The following is a 26,378-nucleotide window of genomic DNA, read 5'->3' on the forward strand; positions in this document are numbered from 1 at the left end:
CCTTTTTGTAAATCTGTGAACATGGCAGGCTATGTCATTACTTTTCCCATTTCATATACGTATAACTGAGGCTCTGGTTTAAGGAATATGCCCTGTGTCACACAGCTAGCAAGTGGCAGAACTGGGATTAGAACCCAAGACTCCTATCTCACTGTCAGGACTCTTCCATTGTCCTTTTTCCTGGGCAGAATACAGGCAACTTCTTCTATAGAAGGCATACCCCTGTCCTTCCTTCCTTGCCACAGGCTGATTGTTTTCTGTGCCTCTGACCTGGGCGCCATCAAATCATTCTTTTCTCCACTCATTTCTCCAATTATTCAGTCCCCTTGACTGCCCCAGACACTTGGCTCAGCCTAACTGACCAAGTTTAGTAATTTCAAATGCACATAACCATCAGGAAGCAGCAGTCACAAAGATATCACATAGCCTGGATGTGCCCTACACGAGGACTCAGTAGGGAAACAGATTTCTAGTTCCAACCATATTGACCAAGAATGTACAAAGCACACTGAAAGAGAGGCTCGAGCAATTCGTACCAAAATCCAGTCTGAGCAGACATGTTGCCTGGATAGTCAAGTAGAGAAAAAAGCTTTTACTTTTACAGCATTGACTTTGGGGGGCAGGGTTGGAACTATATGACTGACTGTCTCTACTCCCACTTATGCTCTGGAGCCAAAAACCTCTGCATCATCTGAGCAATTATCTCAGTTAAGGCCATGAGATCTTTACAAGACCATTTTTGCATGAAGTCTCTCTCATTCACCTTGTATTTGTGCAGGGTCTTCTGTTTTTGCGGTTTTTTCACCTAAAAGGAAGACTTTGCTTTTAATGTCTAATAAAAGAGGGAGTCTGGGTAGAGGAAGAGCTCTTGACTAAGAGACCTGATCTGGGCCCTTCCCTGGGAGACCCTGAGTGTGGAGTTTCACAGCTCAGGCCTCAGAGCAGCTGCCAGGACCTGAGTAATCATGGGTTTGTCATGAGGCTCAAATGAGACAAAGGATATGAAAGTGCTTTGCTAATTGTAAAATATGCATTAAAAAACAGAGTTCAAAAAAAAAAAAAAAACAGAGTTCTTTTGCGTAAATAACAAGGTCTTAATGTATAGCACAGGGAACTATATTCAATATCCTGTGATAAACCATAATGGAAAAGAATATAAAAAAAAATGTCTCTATGTGTATAACTGAGTCACTTTGCTATTCAGCAGAGATTGGCACAGCATTGCAAATCAACTACACTTCAATAAAAAAAAAAAATACAAAAAAAACCACCCAAAACAAAACAGAGTTCTTTTGAGGACTAACTTCACATATTGCCAATTGATTTTAGTCTCCATATGTTAAAAAGGCAAATAATGACTCTTGTTAACACTGGGCTTTTGCTGGACTTTAATCATTTTACAAGAAACATGACTAAAGTATCTCCATTACGGTTATTTCAATATGTTTCAACCCTTTCAGCCTAACTAGGCAGCAGCTGAGGGCGTCATCCACGTGGTGCTTCACTTAATATAAAAGCCGAAGTAATGGGAATTAGTTATTTGGTTGTTTTATAACATCTGCTCCCATCACATACCATGTATAGCCCTCGACATCCCAGGACTACAACTCCAGATTCAGACAAACTTTGGCTATTACTACCCGAGGCTAATTTCTCATTCTTTCAGGATGGAAATTTTAATTCTGCACTGGTCATCCATAGAGTACTGCCAAGGAATGATTAACTATCTCTCCAATCTGTAGAAATGAAGGGAGAACTCAGAGTTCTCCTGAACGACAAAGCTTTCTCTGTTTCCCCTACTAATTCCATTCAGGCATCGAACTGAATTTACTCTTAACTGAATGCATTTTATCTATACCTGGCAGGGATCTAGAAGTAAAATTACAAGATTTATTTCATTTTGATTCTATCATGATGCATTTAATCACAAATATCCCCCAAAATGAAAAGATAATTTATCCTTGTGCCCTGACTGAGCAACCCTCCTCGGTTCAGATTCATGAATCCATAATGCAGGGAGGAGAGTGGATGATTAAGTGTCTGATTAGAGAAAACAGATTAACCTGGCAAACATAATAAATTTAGCTCATAAGCAGGATGGCATTATAAATGCTCACAGTAACTCTCCTGTATAAAATCATGAACCACTGCCTTCAGTGATGACTCAATTGAAATAGCTGGGGAACATAAAGCAAATGCATGTTTATGGATCTCTCTTTGAGACATTAAAAGAGTATTGAAAGGTATATCTGATTCAGTTTATAAATAAAAATACATTAAAGAGGGAACATGTAAGAAAAATATTAACTCATAAAAACAAAGCTACAACCTCTTAAGTGTTTGAGTTTCTGCTTTACCAGTAAGTATATCTAGATCCCACATGTTTTCAATGTCTTTCTAGTACTTTGTTTCCAAAGATGCCAAAGCCAGACCCCAATTTCAGACCCTGCAGATGCACCCTTAACCTTCACCACAGAACCTGATTCCTTTATAAAGGCGGCTGCATCTTTAGGTAGTTCTTATCCCATTGGGACAAAACAACATAAAATTAGAGAGCTATTTCAGCCTTTGAATCAGTAGGGAAAAAATCCTTCCTTTTAGCTGAGAGTCCATTTATATCAGAGTAAAAATCTAGGTTACGACTTGTTTGAAGGCAAGTCCTTGTGCTGTGCTCCAAATAGTTTACTTAGCAGTCTGCTGGCCTTCCTTACTTAGCTGGTTTGTTATTCCTGGCCTCCCTTTTTTAGCAATGAGAAAATGGATACTCTTCATGCCCAGCTTTATTTTTAAACTCTTACGACTATATTCCTGGAGGACTTTGCTGGCCCATGGCCCGAAAGAGAGTCAGTTAGGCCCTGCCCTGTCACGTGCGCACCTGAGTCGCGAGTTGCGCAGAATAAGAGACTTGCTCTGCTCCTCTATCTAGAACCAGACCTTTGTCAGGGACAGGGCAGGGCAAGTGGGGAGGGGAATGGGCTGCCCGAGGGAGTCGTGTCTTTAAGGAAGGCCCCATCGGACGGAGCCAGGTAAATTTCCCATTGGGAGAAACTGGTGCCTGGACGTCTAGGGCCCTAGGCACCCTTCCTTCCTCCTTTCCGCCCTCCTCCCACTTCTGAAGTTGATCTTAGGCTGCAGAGGGCTGACAGGGAGGAGTCCAAAGGGGGTGGGGTCCACGTGTGTCCCCACAGTCCTGGGCGCCGGAACTGGCTCCCGGGTACACATTTTGTAGGTATGTGTGGTGGGAAGCAGGGAGGTTTTTTTAAGGCCACTCCCTCTTCCCACCTTAGCTTAGACTGAGATACTTTCTTGGGGCATAGGGACCAGGATCCTTTCTGCTGCCTCAGAGGAATTTGTGTGGAGTGAGGAGGGGCTCACTCGTAGTGCACGCAATGTGTATTCATGCTCGCAAACATTTCTGGGCTCAACAAGACAAGTTAACGGTACAACCGCCGCGCCTAGACTAGCCCTTGGTACCGGGAAAGTTTGATGCAGGAACGTCCCAGTGGCGGGTCAGGGTGTCCTCGGTTAGTTACCGCGCTGGGGCTGCGCTTCGGCGGCTGGGTTTGTGTGTGTGTCTGTGCGGGCGGAGAGCAGGTGTGGTGTCGGTACTCCCAGGGGTGCGGAGGGGACAGAGGCGGGCGGGCGGGCGGGCGGAGGGTCCCCAGGCGGTGGCGCAGGCCGGCCCGGGCGGCAGGAGCAGCGAGCGTGCGCGGCAGCGTCGGAGCGCCGGGGCCTCTCCGCGCGGCGGGGTGGCGTTGGCGCTGGAGGCCGGCCCTGGTTACCGGTAGTAACGCCTCTGCCGCCGTGCCCTCCGCGGGGCGCAGACGGAGTGGACCCCCCGCCGCTAGCTGGAGGGGCAGCAGCGGCGTGGCCGGCGCGACCCCAGGACCCTCGCCGCTGCCACCGGTGGGGGGAACAGCCCAGGCTTCAGAGTGAGGTTTGCTGGGGAGGGGGAGGGAGGACCTCTAGGACCCCGTACAGCCTTGCTGAGCCGACTCTCAGACGAGAGAGCCCCAAGGACCAGTAGAGAGCGTCTCATTTAACCCATGTCCCTTCTCCCCCCCCCCCGCCCCCCTTTTTCTTTTTTTGCAAGTGGGAGAACAGAGTCCATGGGGAAAGAGAGACTCGCTTTCCCGTGTGACACAGCTATCAAGTGGCAGAACCAGGACCGGACCTCGTCTTGCTTACTAAGGCCTTCTATCCACCGTCCTCACTGAAATGAGTGTGAATAATGATATAAGTATTATTATAATATATTAGGTTTTGGAACTATGAATGGTGATATCACTTTGGCATTCAGGACTATTAATGTAATTTATGTGCTGGAAAAGCCCAGCCGCTCTGTCCTCCCTGGGCTCGGGATCCTCGTTCCTTCATTTATTAAACATTCCCTGGGCAGTTATTTGTGACAGGCACTCTGCAGCAAACTGCAGGTGTAGAGATAAACAGGAACCAGCCCTCCACATGGAGCAGAAGAGAAAATTCCCCAGACATCAGTGACTCACGCAGGTGTAGGAAACGCAATGGGCGTTAGAGAGATAAAAGAGTAGTGGTAGCTCGGAAGGAGACGTCACTTGTGGCTGAGAGGAAGTGGACCTTGGGGAGGAGGTGACATCTGATCTGGATCCTTAAGAGTGGGTCATTTGGAAATGGGCAGCGCATTCCAGGTAGAAGTTTCGGTATTATCAACATAACTCCAGGTGAGAGTGAGGAATAATGGTTTGGTTTGCCTAGAATGTAGGGATTACATTAGATTACAGAGGGAGCGAGATTCGGAGTCAACAGGGGGATCCATGGAGGGATTCCAAGCGAGGAATGAGGGGGCAATGTCTGAGGATGGTTCATTTGGCTGGGAGTTGGAACCCTCAGCTGTAGGGAGAGGATGTTGGAACAAGGATACTGGCAGCTCTGAGGGTCTGTGAATTAGCCGTTCTGGGAGCACAGGGCCTCATGGAGCCATCTCAGTGTGGCAGAGCTATGGATGAAAAATGCAGCTTGAGTGGAAAATGGTCCAAATTGAATTGGGAGACTGTTGGACTGTAGGGGTAGCCCGTGCTCATGTTTTAGACTGCCAATAGCATCCTTGGGAGTAGTTTGTGAAAAAGTGCTCTTAGTATTCTTGTAACACAGGTGGCCCCAGGGACACAAGCAGCAGTTAATCAGCCTGTCCCTATCTGTGCAGGGGGCCGTTATTTCTTTTGATGCATCCCGGGGGACCAACAAGGAGCTATAAACAAGGCAGCTTGTTCTGGCATGAAACAGGAAATTTCTTGTACAAAGATTACAGACACTCTTTATTATAAACTAGTCAAACAATTCTGTGCAGATGAACTGTTAAAATAAAGTACTTTTACCTTAAAGGTGACACACAGAGATTTCAGCGGAGGACTTAAAAATGTATCTTTAATTGGCTCTGTATTATCATGTTCATGAAGCACTACATAACACAGTTGCACTTGAATGGAATGGGTAGATGTCCATGTAAATCAAATTACCCAAGCAGACAGGTTTTAGCCATTTCCCTAAGGTATGAGTCTGGGAACCTTCTAAACGCTTCTAGAAGCTTCTCACCTTCACATCTCCCCTGCAGAAGAGCAGGGGTTCCCCAAGGCTCCACTTCCTATTACTCACTGGTTCCACATATGAATGTTTAAAAACTTCCTGTGTTGTCTCATGAAATACACATTATGCTTTTGCATATCTAATGAATATTTGAGAAGGGGGAAAAGATGAAATATTGTTTAGCAGCAATTCCTTTGGCTAGTGATGTTAATCAGTGGAGTAAGGAAGGAGCATGCAGTCTGGAATAAGAAGACAGACCTGGGATTGAATTCTAGTTCTGTCAGTTACTACCTGTGTGACTTTTAGTTCTGATACTTAATTCATCTGAGTCTCAGTTTCCTCATCTGTAAAAAAGGTGATTGTAATCATCAGCTCACAACTGTTACCCAGTCTCACAGCGTGCAAGAAGGGCTGCAGAAAGGTCAGCAAGGGAGGAGGTATAGTGCACATGGGGACAAGCAGTTACGGATGAGGAACCTGACCTGGGACGTAGGCTAATCTGAGTCCACATGTGGGTTCCGCCCTTTCCCACTGTGTAACTTTGGATGAGTCCCTGAACTGCTGTGAACGTCAGGTTCCTCATATTTAAAATGGGGGAAATAATTATATCTACTTTGTGCTGTTGATTTGAGAATTGCACAGTTACTGGGAAATAGCATGAGATGAACACTAGAGGTGAAAGGGACCTTGGAAGACCTCCTCACCTTACCAGCGCCACACCCCCCCACCATGGAAATCTTATTTTTATCAACTGTGACTGTGTGTAAACATTCCCAGTGACAGAGACTGATATCTGTACAAGGCGCTCCATTCCATTGTTGGATCACTTTCAATAAAAGAGAAATTTTCCATGTATACAGCTAAAAGCTGCCTCATTGTAACTTCTCCGTATTGGTCCTCTTCTATGCTCTGTAGGAAAAAATACATCGATCTTTTTTTTTTTTATTAAAGATTTTTATTTTGAGGTAATTGTAGATTCACATGCAGTTGTAAGATATAATACAGAAAGATCCCTTTTACCTTTGCCGGGTTTTCCCCAGTGGTAAAGTCTTGCAAAACCACACTGCAGTATCACAAACAGGTTATTGACATGGACCACATGGAGAGGCAGAGCATTCCACCACCTCTAGCATCTTTCATATGTTGCCTTTTTTTGGGGGGGGCCTTTTTTAAAAAAATATATATTTATTTTTGGCTGTGTTGGGTCTTCGTTTCTGTGCGAGGGCTTTCTCTAGTTGCGGCGAGCGGGGGCCACTCTTCATCGCGGTGCGTGGGCATCTCACCATCGCGGCCCCTCTTATTGCGGAGCACAGGCTCCAGACGCGCAGGCTCAGTAGTTGTGGCTCACGGGCGTAGTTGCTCCGCGGCATGTGGGATCTTCCCAGACCAGGGCTCGAACCCGTGTCCCCTGCATTGGCAGGCAGATTCTCAACCACTGCGCCACCAGGGAAGCCCCATATGTTGCCTTTTTATAGCCACACCCACTTCCTTCTTACCACTTCCTTAACCCCTGGCAACCATTATTAGTTCTCTGTTTCTATAATTAGGTCATGTCAAAATGTATAGATGGAATCAGATATATAGCATGTCATGTCACTGGCTTTTTTCACTCAGCACAGTTCTCTAGAGATTCATCCTTGCTTGTGTTGTTGCATTTATTAATAGTTTGTTCTTTTTTATTCCTTAGGAGTAGTGTTCCATGGTATGGGTGTACCACAAATTGTTTACTGTTCACCCATGGAAGGTCATCTGGGTTGTTTCCAGTTTTGGGCTATTATGCTATAAACATTCGTGTACAGGTTTTTGTGCGAATATAAGTCTTAATGTCTTCAGTCTCTGGGATAAATGCCTAGGAGTGCAATTGCTGGACCATGTTTTAGTTACAAGTTAAGTTTTTAAAGGAATTTCCAGACTGCTTTGAGTGACTGCAACATTTTATATTATCAACAGTGGTGAATGAGTGATCCAGTGGCTCCACATTCTTGCCAGCATTTTCTCTGGTCACAGTTTTTTAATTTAGCTATTGTGATACGTATGTAGTGCTATCATGGTTTTAATCTAAATATCCCTAATGGCCAATGATGTTTAACATGGCTTGACATCTGCAGCTCTTCTTTGATAAAAGGTGTCATTGTGTCTTTTGCTCAAGTTCTAATTGTATTCTTTGCTTCTTAATTGTTAAGTTTTGAGAGTTCTTTGTATGTTCCTGATATTGGTCCTTTCTCGGATATGTAGTTTTCAAAAATTTTCTCCTGCTCTGTAGCTTGCCTTTTTGTGCTTTTAATAGAGTCTTTCATGCTGCAAAAGTTTTAAATTTTGAGGACATCCAATTCATCAGTTTTTCCTTTTACAAATAGTACTTTTGGTGTCAAGTCTAAGAACTCTTTGTTTACCCTAGATCCTGAGGATTTTCTCCTATGTATTTTTCCCTCTACGTTTTATAATTTTATATTTTACATTTAAGTCCCAAAGTGACAGAACTAGCATGGAGAAGACCTGAAACAAGAGCTCATGTCTCTCACACCTAGGCTAGTTATTTTTCCCTCCGTATTTTATAATACAAGTGTTTCAGGGAGTATTTTAAAAAGGTTGGCATTTGCTACTATCACTTTTTAGCTGTAAAATGGGATAATAACATAATAAACTCAAATCATGGTAGATTTTTAAAAAAATGAATTAGTGTTAATTGAATAGTGCACTTGAAAAAAACGTTACACTACAAAGTACTTTCTGTTCAAATGGTGGTTATTATTGTAAGCTTGGCTAGGTCTCTGAATGCTAACAGGCAGCTGTGTGTGCTTGCTGATTCCTTTTCATGGGAAATGTGTTTGTTTATATCATAGTATAGTATCCATTTTTCCTTTTAGTGACCATGTGACCAAATTGTGAACTGCCATATTAATATGACTCAAACATATTTGAGAGGGTGGTTAGACTTAATAGTTTCCATAAAGTTTTTTTTTTAAATGTATTTATTTATTTATGTATTTAGTTATTTTTGGCTGTGTTGGGTCTTCGTTTCTGTGCGAGGGCTTTCTCTAGTTGCGGCGAGCGGGGGCCGCTCTTCATCGCGGTGCGTGGGCCTCTCACTATCGCGGCCTCTCTTATTGCGGAGCACAGGCTCCAGACGCGCAGGCTCAGTAGTTGTGGCTCACGGGCCCAGTTGCTCCGCGGCATGTGGGATCTTCCCAGACCAGGGCTTGAACCCGTGTCCCCTGCATTGGGCAGGCAGCTTCTCAACCACTGCGCCACCAGGGAAGCCCCGTAAAGTTGTTTTAATAGTTATTTTTCAACAGATGGGCAGCTTGCATTTGGCCTCATTTCTGTGACAGTATGATGATTGAAGTTTTCAACAGATGGCATACAAATACTTGGGAAAACACCCTCCCAATATTAATTGTTGTAAAAAAGACTTTTAGTGTGCCAGGAAAATGATAGTCTGTATCCCCAAGCTCTTTGCCTATGCTATTATAACTATAATTTAGATGATTTGGAAGTTTCCCTTTCTGGCACTTGGGTTTATTTTGTAAATGAGTATGCGTATCTACATTAGAGTGAGAGATGCAGAGGAATACTCTGTTGTCAATTAGATATTCAACGTGGATGTAGCATGAAATCTCCTTTTGATTATCAATGAATGTACATAACTTCCTCTTGCTGAGTCATTCTACTTGGATGCTGTACATAGAAAATGTAATGTTCCATAAAAATCAACCATCAGAGACTTATATGTTCTTTCTGAAAACTACTGACTTAAAAGGAAAAAAATTCACCAAACTCTGAATTTTCAGACATACCCATCAATATGATGAACTCCCCAACCTTCCAAGTTGTCCCCCTTCTGCATCAACCACCTTGCACTGTTTTGGGAATCAGAAATGAGGAATCAGACAGTAAGTGGGGCAGTTGGGGAGTGGTGGAAATCTGTGGGGGTGTTTGTGGTTGTCATAATGACAAAGGGCATTTACTGATATTTAGAGGGTGTGTTATCGAACCTGGATTTGGGTCCCCTTGCCTGACATGCAACAAAGCCAACCTACTGACACTGGGTTGTGGTGAAGGAAAGTACAGTATTTATTGCAGGGTGCCAAGCAAGAAGAATGGGCAGCTTATGCTCAAAAGTTCTGAACTCCCCAATGGCTTTCAGGGAAGGGTTTTTAAAGGCAAGGTGAGGGAGGGGCCACAGGATGTGTGATCAGCTTGTGCTCAATTCTTGGCTTGGTTGGCATCAAGGTGAAGTTTCAAGCATCGTTAATCTTCTGGTTTCAACCAGTCTGGGTCTATGTGCTTAAAGTCAGTAGTTTTCACCTGATGGGGTTCTGCTTCCTGTAAAAACAACTTAGGAATGTGTGTCAGATATTTATCTATATATTTCAGGGGACTGGAAGTTCGGTGACTCCGCTATCTGGCTGATTTATAGTCTAAATTTTTACCAGTTTCCCCACCCAACAGCTATTCTTTTTTTCTACCTCTTCACCTTTCCTAATCATTAACTCTTGAGCCAGCCTTTTAAGACTCAGGGGAAGCCTGGGAGATTAAAGCAAAAGCCTTTTTCTTCAAAGGACAGGGACACAGGGACTTGTATATGGTTTCAGGTGGAGTCCAGTGTCCCTGGGTCTGCACAGCACAGTTCAGCACAAGGAAGAAAGGTCCTGTGTCCTACACTATGCCTGAATATCTGACTGGACACTCATCTGAGCCTGGAACTTGTGTCCGCTTAAAGCACAGAGTAAGTTTTGCAAGATAAAGTATATTTTTGCACAGAATGTTAGTGTCCACCCAAACCTCTTTTTGATTTTACTAAGTCACTATATGAAAGGCTGAAAGACTTCTGATCTTCTGCTTCTGAATCCTGACTTTTTCATGCTAAGTGCTTTATTATATTTTTTGTGTAGTCATGAACTGAGCATTTATATAGTAAAACAGATATTATCATGAAATGCTTATTATAATAAAGGAGCCCTGGGGTTAATCAGTATGAGAAGCATTGCTATAGAAAATTAAGCAATAGTAGAGAAATTCTTTCTCCACTTGTCCATGTGTGCACTCATAATTCCGTGTAGGAATCATTGAAAGAAAAGGACAGTGGTGTGAATCTAAGTATTTAATAAGGAATGCGATCCCAAGAAATTCTGTATTGCCATGTTTCTATAGAAGCCTTGAACTGATTTTCTTTTGCCAAGTCATATCAGCTAGATCTTCTTTGTGTCTGTCGTTGCAGATGGCGTTTAATGATTGCTTTAGTTTGAACTATCCTGGCAACCCTCAGCCAGGTGACTTGATTGAAGTGTTTCGTCCTGGCTATCAACACTGGGCACTGTACTTGGGTGACGGATATGTTATCAACATAGCACCTCTAGGTAAGGTTTGTTTCCAGAAGCTCCTGGGAGCTTTTTAGTTTTCTTGTTACAAGAAGGAATCATGAACAAAATCATAAAATAAAACAGACTAGAAATAAAATGTAGAAAGTAGATAAATCCAACTGATCTAGGTTTACAGAAGGACCTTCTAAGAATAAAGTGGCATTAAAGAAATCACAAAAGCCAATTAACATTAAAATTTTAAACCTCTGGATTAAAAAAAACACAGTTAAAAAGTAAATACTCAGCTGGGGAAAATATTTGCCACAAACATGACAAGAGTCACAATGTCTTTATATATAATACAAATAGATTATTTAAATTCATTCAACATCTATTTATAGATTTTCCAGTATGTGCCAAAGGCTATTCTAAATGCTAGGGATACATAAGCCAGTCCCTACATAGTGGAGCTTACATTCTAGTGGAGAGAGAGGGAGACAGAGACAGAGAGAGAGGGAGAGAGGGAGAGAGCGAGAGAGGGAGAGAGCAAGCCTGAGAGAGGGAGCATGAACAAAATACAGAAAGTAATGTTAGATTAGAGATAAGTGATAATGGAGAAAATCATAGAAGCAGGATAGGAAGTGCTGGGGAGTTGTGGCTGCTGCAGTTTTAAATTAGCTGGTCAGGAAAATCTCATGAGAAAGTAACATTTGAGACATGACTTGAAAGAGGTGAAGAAACCCAGCATGTGATATTTGGGGAAAGAGTTCCTTAAGCTGAGCGAACAGCGAACACCCAAATCCCAACAAACAAATGGGTAAAAGATTGTGAACAGTTTGTAGAAGACAAAAATCCAATACCCATTTTTTTTAAAAATTATTATTTATTTATATATTTATTTTTGGCTGTGTTGGGTCTTCGTTTCTGTGCGAGGGCTTTCTCTAGTTGCGGCAAGCGGGGGCCACTCTTCATCGCGGTGTGCGGGCCTCTCACTATCGCGGCTTCTCTTGTTGCGGGGCACAGGCTCCAGACGCGCAGGCTCAGTAGTTGTGGTTCACGGGCCCAGTTGCTCCGCGGCATGTGGGATCTTCCCAGACCAGGGCTCGAACCCGTGTCCCCTGCATTGGCAGGCAGATTCTCAACCACTGCGCCACCAGGGAAGCCCCCCAATACCCATTTTTAAAGGTTTCAGCTTTTCAGTCATCTAGGAATTACAAAATAAAATGACAGATTTTATGCCTCTCACATTAGCAAAATTTAAAAAAATGATAATCTGTTGATAAAGGTATAATGAAATAAACACAAGGATACTGTTGACAGAAATATAAGTTGATAAAATTGTTCGCAAAAACAATTTAACAATATGTGCTAAGAGTCTTAAAGGAGTTCATATGCTCTGACCCTGTAATTTTACGTCTATGAATCTATTCTTGGGGAATACTTTTAGAAATACTTATTTAATATTTGCGTATGAGGATGTTCACTTCTATCTCATTTATAATGGTTTAAAAAACAGAATGGATCAATGGCCAGCAAGGGAATGGTTAAGTGAATTATGATTTAGCCACAAGATATTAGGTGTCTGTGTTTGGCAGAATTTTTTAGTTGCAAGTAACATAAATCAAATTCAAATTCACTTAAACAAAAAGGTAAATTCATTGCTTCAGTGGAGGAAACTACAGAAAGAGTAGAGATGGTGCTGGCCTCAGGGATGCCCGGATCTAGGGGCTTGAACACTATCAAAATTCTCCATCCCACATCTGCATTCTTTTTCTATATATTGTCTTCATTATCCCAGGCTATGTCTAAGAAGCTGAACTGATGACCATAAGCATCCTTAGGCTCTCATCCTTATAGGCTTGTGACCCACAGGAGAGAGTTACTCCCTGCCCATTGCAGTTAGAAAAATCATGGAGAATGACTCTAATTGTCTGGTGTGGGTCCCATGTCCATCACTGAACCATCACTGTGTCCAGGAATAGGATAGTATGACTGGCCTAGAAAGAGTCTTTTCCAGAAAGAAAGAAGCAGTGGTAAGATGGGGTGCTCAGTAGACTAAAACAATAATACTTTAACAGCTAAAAATCATTTCTGGACATCTTTAATTGCATGAAAGATGATCTTGTATGATAGCTATTGGAAAATTCCAGATTAAAAGTGCATTGTGTAATATGGTACCTGGTGTGCAAAGAAATCATATATACACACATACATGTTAATGCAAACATATACACACACATATACAAATGATAATAAAAGACAGTACAAATACATCAAAATAATAATAATAGTTATTTCTGAGTGGCAGGATAATAGGTGGTTTATATTTATTTATGTGTTTATGCTGTATTTTTCTGTATTTTCTACAGGTTTAGAAATGAGCACAAATTATTAAGAAAAAATGTATGCAAATAACAAATAGCCTAGAATATTTTTTCCTCAAGGTACCTTTATAAAGAAGTGTTTGTAGGCCTAAGTCTTACTATCTTGAGAGCTTCTGAGAACTGTTAATGAAGTGATTTTTTGCAAGATTTTGAGTTATTTGCCTCTTGTTCTAGAATATTGGGAGTGGAAATGGCAAATAAAATGACATTTACGATACAGAGCCATTCATTCTGTAGAGTCTAATGATTAACGCTAAGCAATTCTTTACATTATCTCTGCAGTTTTCACATTTTGAAAATAATATGAGGTTTTTGTGCGGTTTTCTTTTTTCCCATCTTAAGCTCCATCTTAATGTGGTTCAAGCACTGAGCTTTGATTGATCCTGTAGGCTGAAGTTAAATTCCTGTTTCTGTTAACTACTTGTGGGATGTTCCACAAGCCAGTTTATCTCTCCAAGCTTTGATTTTCTCATCGGTAAATTGATTGCATCAAACTAGTCAAAAAAAAAAAATTGAATAATTCTAACTAGGATATATGTGTCCTATGAACTTGTAATGTGTAAGAACTTTCAACGTGTAAGATAATTAACTGGAAATGCTGCTCCAATGAAAAGGATTTTGGAGGAGAGAAAAAAAAGAGGAGTGGAAAAAAAAGTTTGCTTTTAGTCATTACTGAAAGGAAAAGTGTCATAACACTGGTTATACAGAGACCCTTCATCTCATGGTTTACTTGAACAATGGCCAAGCATAACAGTCTTGGGCAGATGGAGAGGGCCTAGGGCCTGGTGTTAAAGCTGAACACTAAGGAATCAGATGCCTCGGATGCCGACCACGGCACGCCAGGATACAGAGGTTTCAGGCAGTCTAGACCAATGCTTACTAATAGAGGCAGTAAGGTGGAGTGGTAGGGCATGGGGCATTGTGACAGGTGGGTAGGGCACAGCCAGGGGCCACATAGCGTGGACAGTGCCTACTACATTAGGTTTAGTTTTAGGACTTAGTTTCTTGGCTAAAGGAACTAGCAAAACAAAGGCAGGGCCCCCGCCTGACCCCAACTTACCCCTCAGAAGACTGGGGTCCCCTCAGGTTTCAAAGTGAAGCCTAATTAAAAGAGCAAGTGTAAAAACAGAGCTGGGGGTAAGGAGTGCTGCTTAGATGCAGGACAAGAGTACTAATCATAATGCACTACTGCTAAGCCCAATGGTATTACTTTGGAAGGGTTCAAGTGCTGAAAAATAGACCGTGTCATAGAAAAAGGGGGCGATGATCTTATCTGTACTTTGTTAGAAACCTGTGCCAAGATCCCTAATAATAATACCAATTGATAGAGAACTTAATTGCTCAATAAGAGTTTTCACACCCAATTTGTTCTATAAATTTTCAAAAAGATAGGTAGATACAGATTTTCAAAGAGTTTTCTTATATTCTCACTCATATAGTAATTGAATAAGTGTTAGTGATAAATTAGAGACTGAGGGTTTACAGTTAGTAAGATTAAATGGTTTCTGGTTTGAGGATAAGTTAGGATGGCAGTGGAGTTCACTGGGCTGGGTCGCTATAGTTTGCTAACCAGAATTCTCTTTATAGACGATGGCATTTCTGCATCGTTTACAAGCGCCAAGTCTGTATTCAGCAGAAAGGCCTTGGTGAAGATGCAGCTTTTGAAAGATGTTGTGGGAAATGACACGTACAGAATAAACAATAAATACGATGAAACATACCCACCACTCCCCGTGGAAGAAGTCATGCAACGGTCAGAGTTTGTTGCTGGACAGGAGGTGGAGTATGACTTATTTGTCAACAACTGTGAGCATTTTGTGACTTTGCTCCGCTATGGAGAAGGAGTTTCAGGGCAGGTGAGTTTTCTCTAGGAGAAATGGAAGTTTCTTACATTGGGAAAATAATAGCCACTGACTATGATCAAATTTTCAGGCCTCAAACAAATGGAAGAGAACAAGAAAATATGAGAACACTGAAGGACAAAGGAGGGAATCGAGTTGCCCAAGGTCATGCAGCAATTTCATGACCAAACTGAGACTAGAACATTCGTATCATGAATTTGGGTTAGAAGGGACTTGATGCAGAGTCAAGACCACAGCTTTCTGTCATTCTTATTGCCCTCTGTCCATCAGTTTTTTCCCATTACCCCACCATACAGCAATTAAATCAGTAACTTTATATACTGAAAAAAATATGCTGAAAAGAATGCTGACATTTTTGAGAGGGAGTTCATTTGCCGAAAACATAGATGGTAATAGTGAGATTCTTTTCCATTAGCTGAAAGAGGCTAACTGATGCCATAGCTTGGTGGCTTTGTAAATTTCTTCTGTTTCCTTGCAATGCTAGTTTCAAAGAAATGTTGTGCTTTTGAGGAGATCCTTTGATTCATCAAAGGAGATCCTTTGATTCATTTGAGCTTTTGGATGATTTTCAGTGGATTAATTGACTTTTTAAAAAAAATTATTTATTTATTTTTTTGGTTGCGCCGGGTCTTAGTTGCAGCAGGCAGGCTCCTTAGTTGCGGCTCCAGGGCTCCTTAGTTGTGGCATGCGAACTCTTAGTTGCGGTATGCATGTGGGATCTAGTTCCCTGACCAGGGATTGAACCCGGGCCCCTGCATTGGGAGCTCGGAGTCCTATCCACTGTGCCACCAGGGAAGTCCCTGGTGGGGGACTTCCCCCACCAGAGGAAGTAGCTTATAGTTTTGTTATTTACCATCACTATTCGGTAGTATGTCAGATTCCTCACTAAAAGCATGCCCTTTCCCTACCTATCTTCCCACCAATCCAATTCCATCATTGATGTTTTAACCTAAAGATTTATTAAAGTGGTGTGAGAAAATGAATATATAAAGGCTTCCAGTATCTTTAAATGGTGGATCTGTTATATAAATGTCTATTCTGAGGAATGAAGTTACAATTCTGCTCACGAAAGCTTGGGAAAGTGGGAGATGGAACATAACGAAAGGATACATTTGTTTTTATTAAGAAATAATTTAATTGGAAATTCATTTTTATTAAGAAGTACATTACCATAATGAATGTTCTATTCACATGTAGCAATAAATTGCTTCTGAGCCAAAACACAGAGGACACGCACACAAGTCTCAGCTCACCTTTGCATTGAAAAGTAGTGGTATAGCTAAGAAATAAAGTTTGTTAATGACAAAGTTGTCCACTGCACTCAATCAGTATTTTTTTTTAATGTGGCTAAATCAAAAGGAATTAGAGCCATCTTTTTGCTTTGACTCTCACTTGTAATCTATCATCTTTCCGCCTTTCATACCCAGATCAAGACCCATGGAAAAGTAACCATTTTTTTAACAACTAATAGAACTGTTCTTTAGCAGGTTCTGGTGAAGATGGTGTAGTGACAGCCTTAAGGACACAGCTAAGCTTTGGAATTCTGCTGATCTGAGCTAGAGCCCCATCTTCACCACTTCATAGATGGATGACTTTGGACACATTGTTTATCAGTTTCCTAATCTATAAACCGAGGTTGTTTTATAGATTGTAAGAGATTTTTAAAGTCTCTTAGCATACTCCGTTACATATTATTCATCCCAAGAAAAAGTGTACTTTCATAGACTACTTTTAATTTCAGTATTTTAGCAATTTTATAGATCTTTGTTGACACTCTTCAGTAAAATTCTGTTGATCTAACAAACTACAGCATTCGAATTGTTATTTTTATTACTATCAATAATTAATAGTGTTAGTACTAATAATAACTAATATTAGATTTGTTTTTCAGGGTCCCTTTAAGGCTTAGGGGTCTTGAGCATAGAACAGTACCCTTGGGAAATGGCTGTGTATTTTCCCCAATTTAAAAAACTATAAATACATAAAAAGGTTAGAAAGGTGGAAGGATTGTGGCCCCATCTTTTTCTTCTTTGTACTTTTCTGTAGTTTTTAAAAAATTAATGGACTTTACTTTTTAGAGTAGTTTTAAATTCACAGCAAAATTGAGCTGAAAGTATAGAGAGTTCCCACATACGCCCCCTCCCACGCACATATATGTATCCTTCCCCGCCGTCAACATCCTACAGCAGTGTGGTATATTTGTTATAAAAGATGAACCAACATTGGTACATCCTTATCAACCAGAGTCCATAGTGAAGGAAACCAGAATATGCCACCCCCAAATATGTCACTTTGGCATAAGGATTATTTTGAGCAATTGAGAGACAACTGAGTAGAAGCAGATGCAAGAAAAGCTCTCTGCCCTCCCCCTATTTGCCTAAAAGCAGGACATAAATTTTCAAAGGTGTTCCTCCTCCCCACTCTACCAGGAAGGACAAAAGTTAATCATCAGGGACAACCAGTGGTTAATGTAAGGCCCTTATCAGCCTAGAGAGGGCACTAGAGGTATCTACATAACAAACTACTCACAAGCCTCTGTTTGCCATTAGTTTCCTGTATGTTTACCTTCCCACAGACTGTTGCCCTTGGAAGGCGAACCACTTTCCTTTGTCCTGTCATTTCTCTACAAATTTATTGTTCTTTGTTGAAGATACTATATAAGCCTGAATTCTTTGTTTCTTATTTTATTTATTTATTTTTATACAGCAGGTTCTTAGTTATGTATTTTATACATATTAGTGTATATATGTCAATCCCAATCTCCCAATTCATCCCACCACCACCACGCCCTGCTACTTTCCCCCCTTGGCATCCATACGTTTGTTCTCTACATCTGTGTCTCTATTTCTGCATTGCAAACCAGTTAATCTGTACCATTTTTCTAGATTTCACATATATGTGTTCATATATGATATTTGTTTTTCTCTTTCTGACTTACTTTGTATGACAGTCTCTAGGTCCATCCACGTCTCTACAAATGACCCAATTTCGTTCCTTTTTATGGCTGAGTAATATTCCACTGTATATATGTACCACATCTTCTTTATCCGTTTGTCTGTCAGTGGGCATTTAGGTTGATTCCATGACCTGGCTATTGTAAATAGTGCTGCAATAAACACTGGGGTGCCTGTGTCTTTTTGAATTATGGTTTCCTCTGGGTATATGCCCAATAGTGGGATTGCTGGGTCATATGGTAATTCTATTTTAAGTTTTTTAGGGAACCTGCATACTGTTCTCCAAAGTAGCTGTATCAGTTTACATTCCCACCAACAGTGCAAGAGGGTTCCCTTTTCTCCACACCCTCTCCAGCATTTGTTGTTTGTAGATTTTCTGATGATGCCCATTCTAACCAGTGTGAGGTGATACCTCATTGTAGTTTTGATTTGCATGTCTCTAATAACCAGTAATGTTGAGCAGCTTTTCATGTGCCTCTTGGCCATCTGTATGTCTTCTTTGGAGAGATGTCTGTTTAGATCTTCTGCCCATTTTTGATTGGGTTGTTTGTTTTTTTAATATTGAGCTGCATGAACTGTTTATATATTTTGGAGATTAATCCTTTGTCTGTTGATTCGTTTGCAAATATTTTCTCCCATTCTGAGGGTTGTCTTTTCATCCTGTTTATGGTTTCCTTTGCTGTGCAAAAGCTTTGAAGTTTCATTAGGTCCCATTTGTTTATTTTTGTTTTTATTTCCATTTCTCTAGGAGGTGGGTCAAAAAAGATCTTGCTGTGATTTATGTCAAAGAGTGTTCTTCCTAGGTTTTCCTGTAAGAGTTTTATAGTGTCTGGTCTTACATTTAGGTCTTTAATCCATTTTGAGTTTATTTTTGTGTATGGTGTTAGGGAGTATTCTAATTTCATTCTTTTACATGTAGCTATCCAGTTTTCCCAGCACCACTTATTGAAGAGGCTGTCTTTTCTCCATTGTATATCCTTGCCTTCTTTGTCATAGATTAGTTGACCATAGGTGCGTGGGTTTACCTCTGGGCTTTCTGTCCTGTTCCATTGATCTATATTTCTGTTTTTGTGCCAGTACCATATTGTCTTGATTACTGTAGCTTTGTAGTGTAGGCTGAATTAAGGGAGTCTCCAGCTCCGTTTTTTTTCTGCAAGATTGCTTTGGCTATTCGGGGTCTTTTGTGTCTCCATACAAATTTTAAGATTTTTTGTTCCAGTTCTGTAAAAAATGCCATTGGTAATTTGATAGGGAGTGCATTGAATCTGTAGATTGCTTTGGGTAGTATAGTCATTTTCACAATACTGATTCTTCCAATCCAAGAACATGGTATATCTCTCCATCTGTTTGTGTCATCTTTGATTTCTTTCATCAGTGTCTTATAGTTTTCTGAGTACAGGTCTTTTACCTCCTTAGATAGGTTTATTCGTAGTTATTTTATTCTTTTTGTTACAATGGTGAAGGGGATTGTTTCCTTAATTTCTCTTTCTGATCTTTTGTTGTTAGTGTATAGGAATGCAAGAGATTTCTGCACATTAATTTTGTATCCTGCTACTTTACCAAATTCATTGATTGCTCTAGTAGTTTTCTGGTGGCATCTTTAGGATTCTGTATGTATAGTATCATGTCATCTGCAAACAGTGATGATTTTACTTCTTCTTTTCCAATTTGTATTCTTTTTATTTCTTTTTCTTCTCTGATTGCCATGGCTAGGACTTCCAAAACTATGTTGAATAATAGTGGCGAGAGTGGACATCCTTGTCTTGTTACTGATCTTAGAGGAAATGCTTTCAGTTTTTCCCCATTGAGAATGATGTTTGCTATGGGTTTGTCGTATATGGCCTTTATTTTGTTGAGGTAGGTTCCCTCTATGCCCACTTACTGGAGAATTTTTATCATAAATGGGTGTTGAATTTTGTTGAAAGCTTTTTCTTCATCTATTGAGACGATCATATGGTTTTTCTTCTTCAATTTGTTAATATGGTGTATCACACTGATTGATTTGGGTATATTGAAGAATCCTTGCATCCCTGGGATAAATTCCACTTGATCATGGTGTATGCTCCTTTTAATGTGTTGTTGGATTCTGTTTGCTAGTATTTTGTTGGGGATTTTTTTTTAAAATTAATTAATTAATTTATTTATTTTTGGCTGTGTTGGGTCTTCGTTTCTGTGCCAGGGCTTTCTCTAGTTGCGGCGAGTGGGGGCCACTCTTCATCGCGGTGCGCGGACCTCCCACTGTTGTGGCCTCTCTTGTTACGGAGCACAGGCTCCAGACGCGCAGGCTCAGTAATTGTGGCTCACGGGCCCAGTTGCTCTGAGGCATGTGGGATCTTCCCAGACCAGGGCTCGAACCCGTGTCTCCTGTATTGGCAGGCAGATTCTCAACCACTGCGCCACCAGGGAAGCCCCTGTTGGGGATTTTTGCATCTATATTCATCAGTGATATTGGTCTATAATTTTCTTTTTTTGTATTATCTTCGTATGGTTTTGGTATCAGGGTAATGGTGGCCTCGTAGAATGAGTTTGGGAGTTTTCCTTCATCTGCAATTTTTTGGAAGAGTTTGAGAAGGATGGGTGTTAGCTCTTCTCGAAATGTTTGATAGAATTCACGTGTGAAGCCATCTGGTCCTGGACTTTTGTTTGTTGGAAGATTTTCACTCACAGTTTCAATTTCATTGCTTGTTATTGGTCTGTTCATTTTTCTATTTCTTCCTGGTTCAGTCTTGGAAGGTTATACCTTTCTAAGAATTGGTCCATTTCTTCCAGGTTGCCCATTTTATTAGCATAGTATTGCTTGTAGTAGTCTCTTACGATGCTTTCTATTTCTGTGGTGTCCATTGTAACTTCTCCTTTTTCATTTCTAATTTTATTGATTTGAGTCCTCTTCCTCTTTTTCTTGATGAGTCTGGCTAAAGGTTTACAATTTTGTTTATCTTCGCAAAGAACCAGCTTTTAGTTTTATTGATCTTTGCTATTGTTTTCTTTGTTTCTATTTCATTTATTTCTGCTCTGATCTTTATGATTCCTTTCCTTTTACTAACGTTGTGTTTTGTTTGTTCTCTCTCTTTGAGTTACTCTTCCCTGAATTTCTCCCATGAGTATATGAGATGTACATGTTAATAAACTTCTGTTTGCTTTCCTCTTATTACAGAGCCTCAGCTGAGAACTTATTATGGGTAAAGGAAAAAATTTTCTTCCCCTAAAATAATTAACATTAGGGTTCACTCTTTATGTTGTAAATTCTGTTCGTTTTGACAACTGTGTAATGACATCCTGTATACTCTGCTTAGTCATTCCCTCTTTCTCTAAATCTCTGGCAACCACTGGTTTTTTTTGTTTTTTTTTTTTTTTACTGCCCTGTAGTTTATCTTTCCCAGAATGTCATATAGTTGAAATCATACTAAGCAATATGCACTTAAAATTCTTCCATATCTTTTCATGGTTTGGTTGCTCATTTCTTTTTATTGCTGAATAATATTCCCTTGTCTGGATGCACCACAGTTTATTTTTCCACTCACCTACTGAAGGACATCTTGGCTGCTTCCCAGTTTTGGTAATTATGAAAAAAGCTGCTGGAAACATTTGCGTGTAGGTTTTTTGTGGATGTAAATTTTTGACTCATTTGGATAAACACCAAGTATTATGATTGTTGGATCATACGTTAAGAGTATGTTTAGTTTTGTAAGAAACTGCCCAGCTGTCTTCCAAAGTGGCTGTACCATTTTGAATTCCCACCAGCAATGAACGAGAGCTCCTGTTGCTCCACATCTTTAGCATTTGGCACTGTCAGCGTTTTGGAGGTTAGCCATTCTGATAGGTACATGGTTGTATCTCCATTGTTTTAATTTGCAATTCCTTAAATATGTATGATGTTGGACATCTTTTCATGTATTATTTGCTACCTGCATATCACATTTAGTGATGTGTCTCTTGAGATCTTTAGCCCAGTTTTAATTGGGTTGCTTGCTTGTTTTCATATTGTTGAGTTTTAAGAGTTCTTAGCATATTTTGGAAAACAATCCTTTATCAAATATGCCTTTCACCAATGTTTTCTTCCAGCCTGTGGCTTGTCTTTTCCTTATTTTTACAAATTCCTAAAATCAACATTTCTCACTGTTCGAGTCTAAACAAGTTATTAAAATGTGTCTATCTTTGTGGAAGATAGCAGCACCCTTGAATGGGCCTGGACAAGCTGACAGACAGTACACCCTGACTGTGTTTCTTTGCATAGCACTGCAGCCTTAGAGTCTTGGGGGAAGAGGGATTTTGATAACCCCTACAGTCATCTGTGACATCAGCTACACTGATGTCTGGACCCAGCTGCTTCAGTTATAGCTAACATTTCATTGGGCATGTGTATGTAGATCCTCAGAATGGGGTGTTTACCATGCCCCCCCCCACCCCGAAAGCCCTGTAAAGGATGAAGTGTGCAGGATAGGATTTGGTGATCTTATAATCCTAAATCAGCCATGAAGTAAAAGCTCTTGGTCATGCTGTTTCACCACAAAAATCCTGGGATTTTATAATCTTGCAGGTCGGATCCCATTACACATAACTCTAAGGGACTGTCCAAATTACATGTGATTTTTCCATTTAGAATGCAACTTGAAAAAAATAAATGTTTGGGATTTGGGAAACTGTATGCTGGAAGTGGCTTTATTATAATTGTATCTTGCCTGTGCAATCTCAGGGGATTTTGAGTTAGGATCAAGTTGTCTGTCGCCTCCCCAGGTCTCTTAGATTTATGGGATTTCTCTCACATGTTATGTTTCTAGTGGCTAAAAGATACCCAATGAGTTAGGACTGCATCTAGCTGGGGCCACCGCACCCACAGGATCCTGCCATTTTCCCAGGGCTGTCCTCTGCTGCCATTTGATATCTCTGTTTAAAGACACCAATTGCACCTTCCTGTTTTTGCATTGCCTGCCATATGTTCCTGTATCAGCCCTCCTTGGAATCTCAGCATCTGCCTGGAATTGCATGAGGTTTGGGCTTGGTTTATAATCCTTACTCCCTGTCTGATTATTGATTCTGCCCCTCTTTGGAATTTTCTCTGGTATCTTGTATCTCCTAGCCCCTTTTTGCTCCCCATGGGCTATGTTGCTAGCTCTATGCTATAGTGAATTCTGACTCTCTCCTGGGAAGCAACTTAGGTAGCAACTATTTAAAAATTACAAATAGAAGAAATAACCAACCAACCAAATACATTAAATTAGAATTGTAAACTAAAATAGGATTTTTCAGTTGTTTGCCAGTGTCATTCTCCTTGGCAACTGGGGATGGTAACAGAACAGGGAGTTATAATTATAGGCCTCGTCCCTACAGACCACAGGATGATGTAATGAAGTGAATACTCTTGCCATTGTGCTTCTGTCCTGGCCAGAACCCATGCTGCCTCTTCCCCATAGGGAACCCACAGTTAGGGAGGGAACATTATGTGGCATATGGGGGTGGCAGGCTCCGTGGTGGAGGGCTGTGGGTTAGACAGAGGGCATGCTCCAGTGTGAGCTGGGTCACGCTTTCCAGCATTGGGGCTGGTCTCCAGAGTAATTTAGGAAAAATGTTTTGCTTTATTTGAAAGCCAGATTCTTAACTCCCAGAGAATAACTGTTGTTTTCAGAATACCTGATGACTGAAGTATCTGAATGTGACCTTCGGGTCCTAAAATTGCACTGCAGATGGAAGGCGATATTAGTTGAGTGCCATGAAACCATGAATATTCATCAGTTCCATCATCATGACGATGATTAATACCCTTAAAGATATAAATGTCTGAGCTCCTTTATGGACAGTTGAGCTTGAGAGTGGTTTATTTTCGTTTGTCTACATGAGAAATTAATTTTTGACATGATAGTTAACATCAGTATTGACTTCTCTTGAAGTTTGTTTATCAAAATAGAAAGTGTATCTACCAAATAAGAGCCTATAGGTATTTAGCTCAAGTCACATCCCTGAATTATTTTCCTAACAGACATTAAGTCAGGGAACACACACACACACACACACGGGTCCATCCAAATGCTGTCATCTTTTTAATAGACTTCTTGAATGAGTGCTCCCACTTTCTTATCATGTCTACACCCCTCAACCAATACACACACACAGACACGCACACACACACACACACACACACACACACAGGATATTCACCTTGATATAGAATCAACCAAATCAGTATGTGTTTAGGGGGTAGGGGTTTCATAGGGGGAGAACACATGGTTCAAGACTGAACTATATCTAAACATCCTGGTGGTACGACCTCCCTCAGGCAAATCGCTTTTAACTTCTCAAGTTTTACAAAACAGGAGTAATGCTACCTCCCAGGGGTACTATGACAATTATTAGGAACTGTGGCATAATGAGTTTCTAAACTCTCAGAAGCTATAAAAATATGAGGCATCTCTACCTATGTGTATCGCTATCTTTGTCATAATTATAATAATTATAAATTTATTTCATCTGCATACAGAATTTTAATTTTGCATTGAGTTTTAAATTCATCCATTGTACGTTAAAATGTGTCTTCAGTTTAGGAAACAAGCTAAAACTGGGGTTTAGGACACTGAGATGCTTTTAGAATAAGATGTGTTTTTTGTTTGTTTCCTGTTTCCTTATAGGCCAACCGAGCAATAAGTACCATTGGGTTTGTGACAGCTGCCGCTGGTGCCTTCTCTTTCCTTGGCTTGTTTCCAAAAAGACTAAGAGCAAAATACTATTAATTTACTGAAGAGATATTGGAGCTGAAGGAATTTGTGAGGAGGAAAAAAAAACCTGGGATGAATACTTATTTGCAATGTATCATTATTGTTCCAAATTCCAATGATGGATGGCAGGCTCTTTAATAAATTGCTTACTGGTATTATCTCATCATTGAGCCATGGAAATTTTTCTCCCTACTAGCATAGATTTCCTGTGGCAGCTTGAGTAAGAAGCAGTAGGCTTTTGAGTGAGCCAGCAGAGGATCTTAATATCACATCATCATTTATCTTCTATAAATATTGTTTTCCTTTCCCCTGAGGGTAACTATTTTGTATTTGCCAGAGGGATAAAGAACCTCTTATATGTGATTTTGAAAAAAAATGTTAAGAGCCCCAAATTTTGGGGTTGACATCAAAATTCATATTCCTTTTCTGGTGAGAAAAGAATTTTGGAAATTCAGCATTTGGTTAGGCAACTTGAAGAACTTTTGATTAATAAACCATTTGAGGGTGGATACCCATCTCCTTGCTCCTGTGTAGATGGGGGCAGGGGGTGAATGGGAGAAGGAGCTCTTGGCTCCAGTGTTTTGGATCCAGTGATTTCCCTGGAAGTGACTCATTTGTAAGGAATATGTGAGAAGCTAGAGTGGGCTGTTACTTCTACAAAGCTCCATCATTCCCTTTGGATTTTGAAGTATTTCAAGAGTTTGACCCTCTTAACCTTAGCAAGAGATCATTAAATGTAGGTTTAAGGTGCCGTATTTAGAAAACAATATCCTGTGTTACTTTTTAAGGCTTTTACTATGTCAAGGCGTGTCATGATTTTACTCTTGCATTTTATTGATTATGTGTTGAATGAAACACACTACTTTTTAATACCTTTCCAGTGGAATTCTTATCGGCAGCAGGTGGGGAGAAGTGGATGCAGGTCTCTATACCCTAGGATTATATCAGATATTATAACATTACCCTACAAACAACACTGCCAGCTAATGACATCCTTATTGTGCCATCATTAAAAGTATGGCATTAAATAAAGGAAAAGTTTAAGTAAATTTAGGGGGTTGGGGGTGGAATGAGGGAACCAGGAATATGATAGATAAAGTAACTAAACAGATGACTCAGTGAAAGTCTTGGACCTATTAAACTGATTTAGATTTTACTCCCAGGCCAGAAATACTTTACAATCTAATTGCAGGGTTAAGAATAATGATAACAGAAGGGGTCATGTGCTACCATCAGGGCAAGTAGAGACCCTGTCTCTCTTCCTGTTCCCTGACTAATCCCTTCCCTTTCTTATGGCACCATTTCTGTTTGCAGATAAACCCCCAAACTCTCCTCCTCCCCTGTTCTTCTGGGAGGTGTGTCTCCTACCTGATAGTATGATCCAAAATTATCCCTGCATTTTTATTCTAAATTCAGTTTCATATTCCTTTTATGTCCTACTCTCAATAGTAAAATTATAAAAGAAAAAAAAAAGGCTCTTTCCTAGCATTGTCCAATCAGGGTGGGATTGGCAGCAGCTTAATGTGTTCTGTCTCCCTGGGTGTGCTTACTTTTTAATAAAGATAACCGCAGAGGACAAATCTTAGCCCTAAACAGGAGACTTGGG

At 40.6% G+C, this 26,378-nt stretch overlaps 1 protein-coding gene across 5 annotated transcripts; it reads left to right on the forward strand.

Annotated features, from left to right (window-relative positions):
- The first annotated feature begins 2,963 nt into the window (after positions 1 to 2,963).
- Positions 2,964 to 24,814, forward strand: PLAAT1 (phospholipase A and acyltransferase 1). Of its 5 annotated transcripts, XM_068545471.1 has the most exons (7): positions 2,964 to 3,026; positions 4,094 to 4,224; positions 9,354 to 9,455; positions 10,158 to 10,291; positions 10,784 to 10,922; positions 14,837 to 15,105; positions 24,686 to 24,814. In XM_068545471.1, exons 3-7 carry the CDS (start codon positions 9,368 to 9,370, stop codon positions 24,785 to 24,787), a joined length of 732 nt encoding a protein of 243 aa, XP_068401572.1. In that variant the 5' UTR covers positions 2,964 to 3,026; positions 4,094 to 4,224; positions 9,354 to 9,367; the 3' UTR covers positions 24,788 to 24,814. The 5 variants fall into 5 exon arrangements, with proteins under 5 accessions (XP_068401572.1, XP_068401575.1, XP_068401576.1 ...); XM_068545474.1 differs by lacking the exons at positions 4,094 to 4,224; positions 9,354 to 9,455 and having other exon boundaries at positions 2,982 to 3,026; XM_068545473.1 differs by lacking the exons at positions 2,964 to 3,026; positions 9,354 to 9,455 and having other exon boundaries at positions 4,128 to 4,224.
- Positions 24,815 to 26,378: the final 1,564 nt, after the last annotated feature.

The sequence above is a fragment of the Eschrichtius robustus genome, chromosome 6, assembly GCF_028021215.1.
Source record: "Eschrichtius robustus isolate mEscRob2 chromosome 6, mEscRob2.pri, whole genome shotgun sequence".
NCBI classification, from domain to species: domain Eukaryota; kingdom Metazoa; phylum Chordata; class Mammalia; order Artiodactyla; family Eschrichtiidae; genus Eschrichtius; species Eschrichtius robustus.

Excerpts from the sequence above, each read along its gene's own strand:
- PLAAT1 (XM_068545471.1), top strand. The coding sequence starts at position 9,368 with ATGATGAACTCCCCAACCTTCCAAGTTGTCCCCCTTCTGCATCAACCA. Across the intron at positions 9,456-10,157 it reads CAGAAATGAGGAATCAGACA|GTGGAGTCCAGTGTCCCTGG; the intron begins GTAAGTGGGGCA and ends ATATGGTTTCAG. Across the intron at positions 15,106-24,685 it reads GAGAAGGAGTTTCAGGGCAG|GCCAACCGAGCAATAAGTAC; the intron begins GTGAGTTTTCTC and ends GTTTCCTTATAG.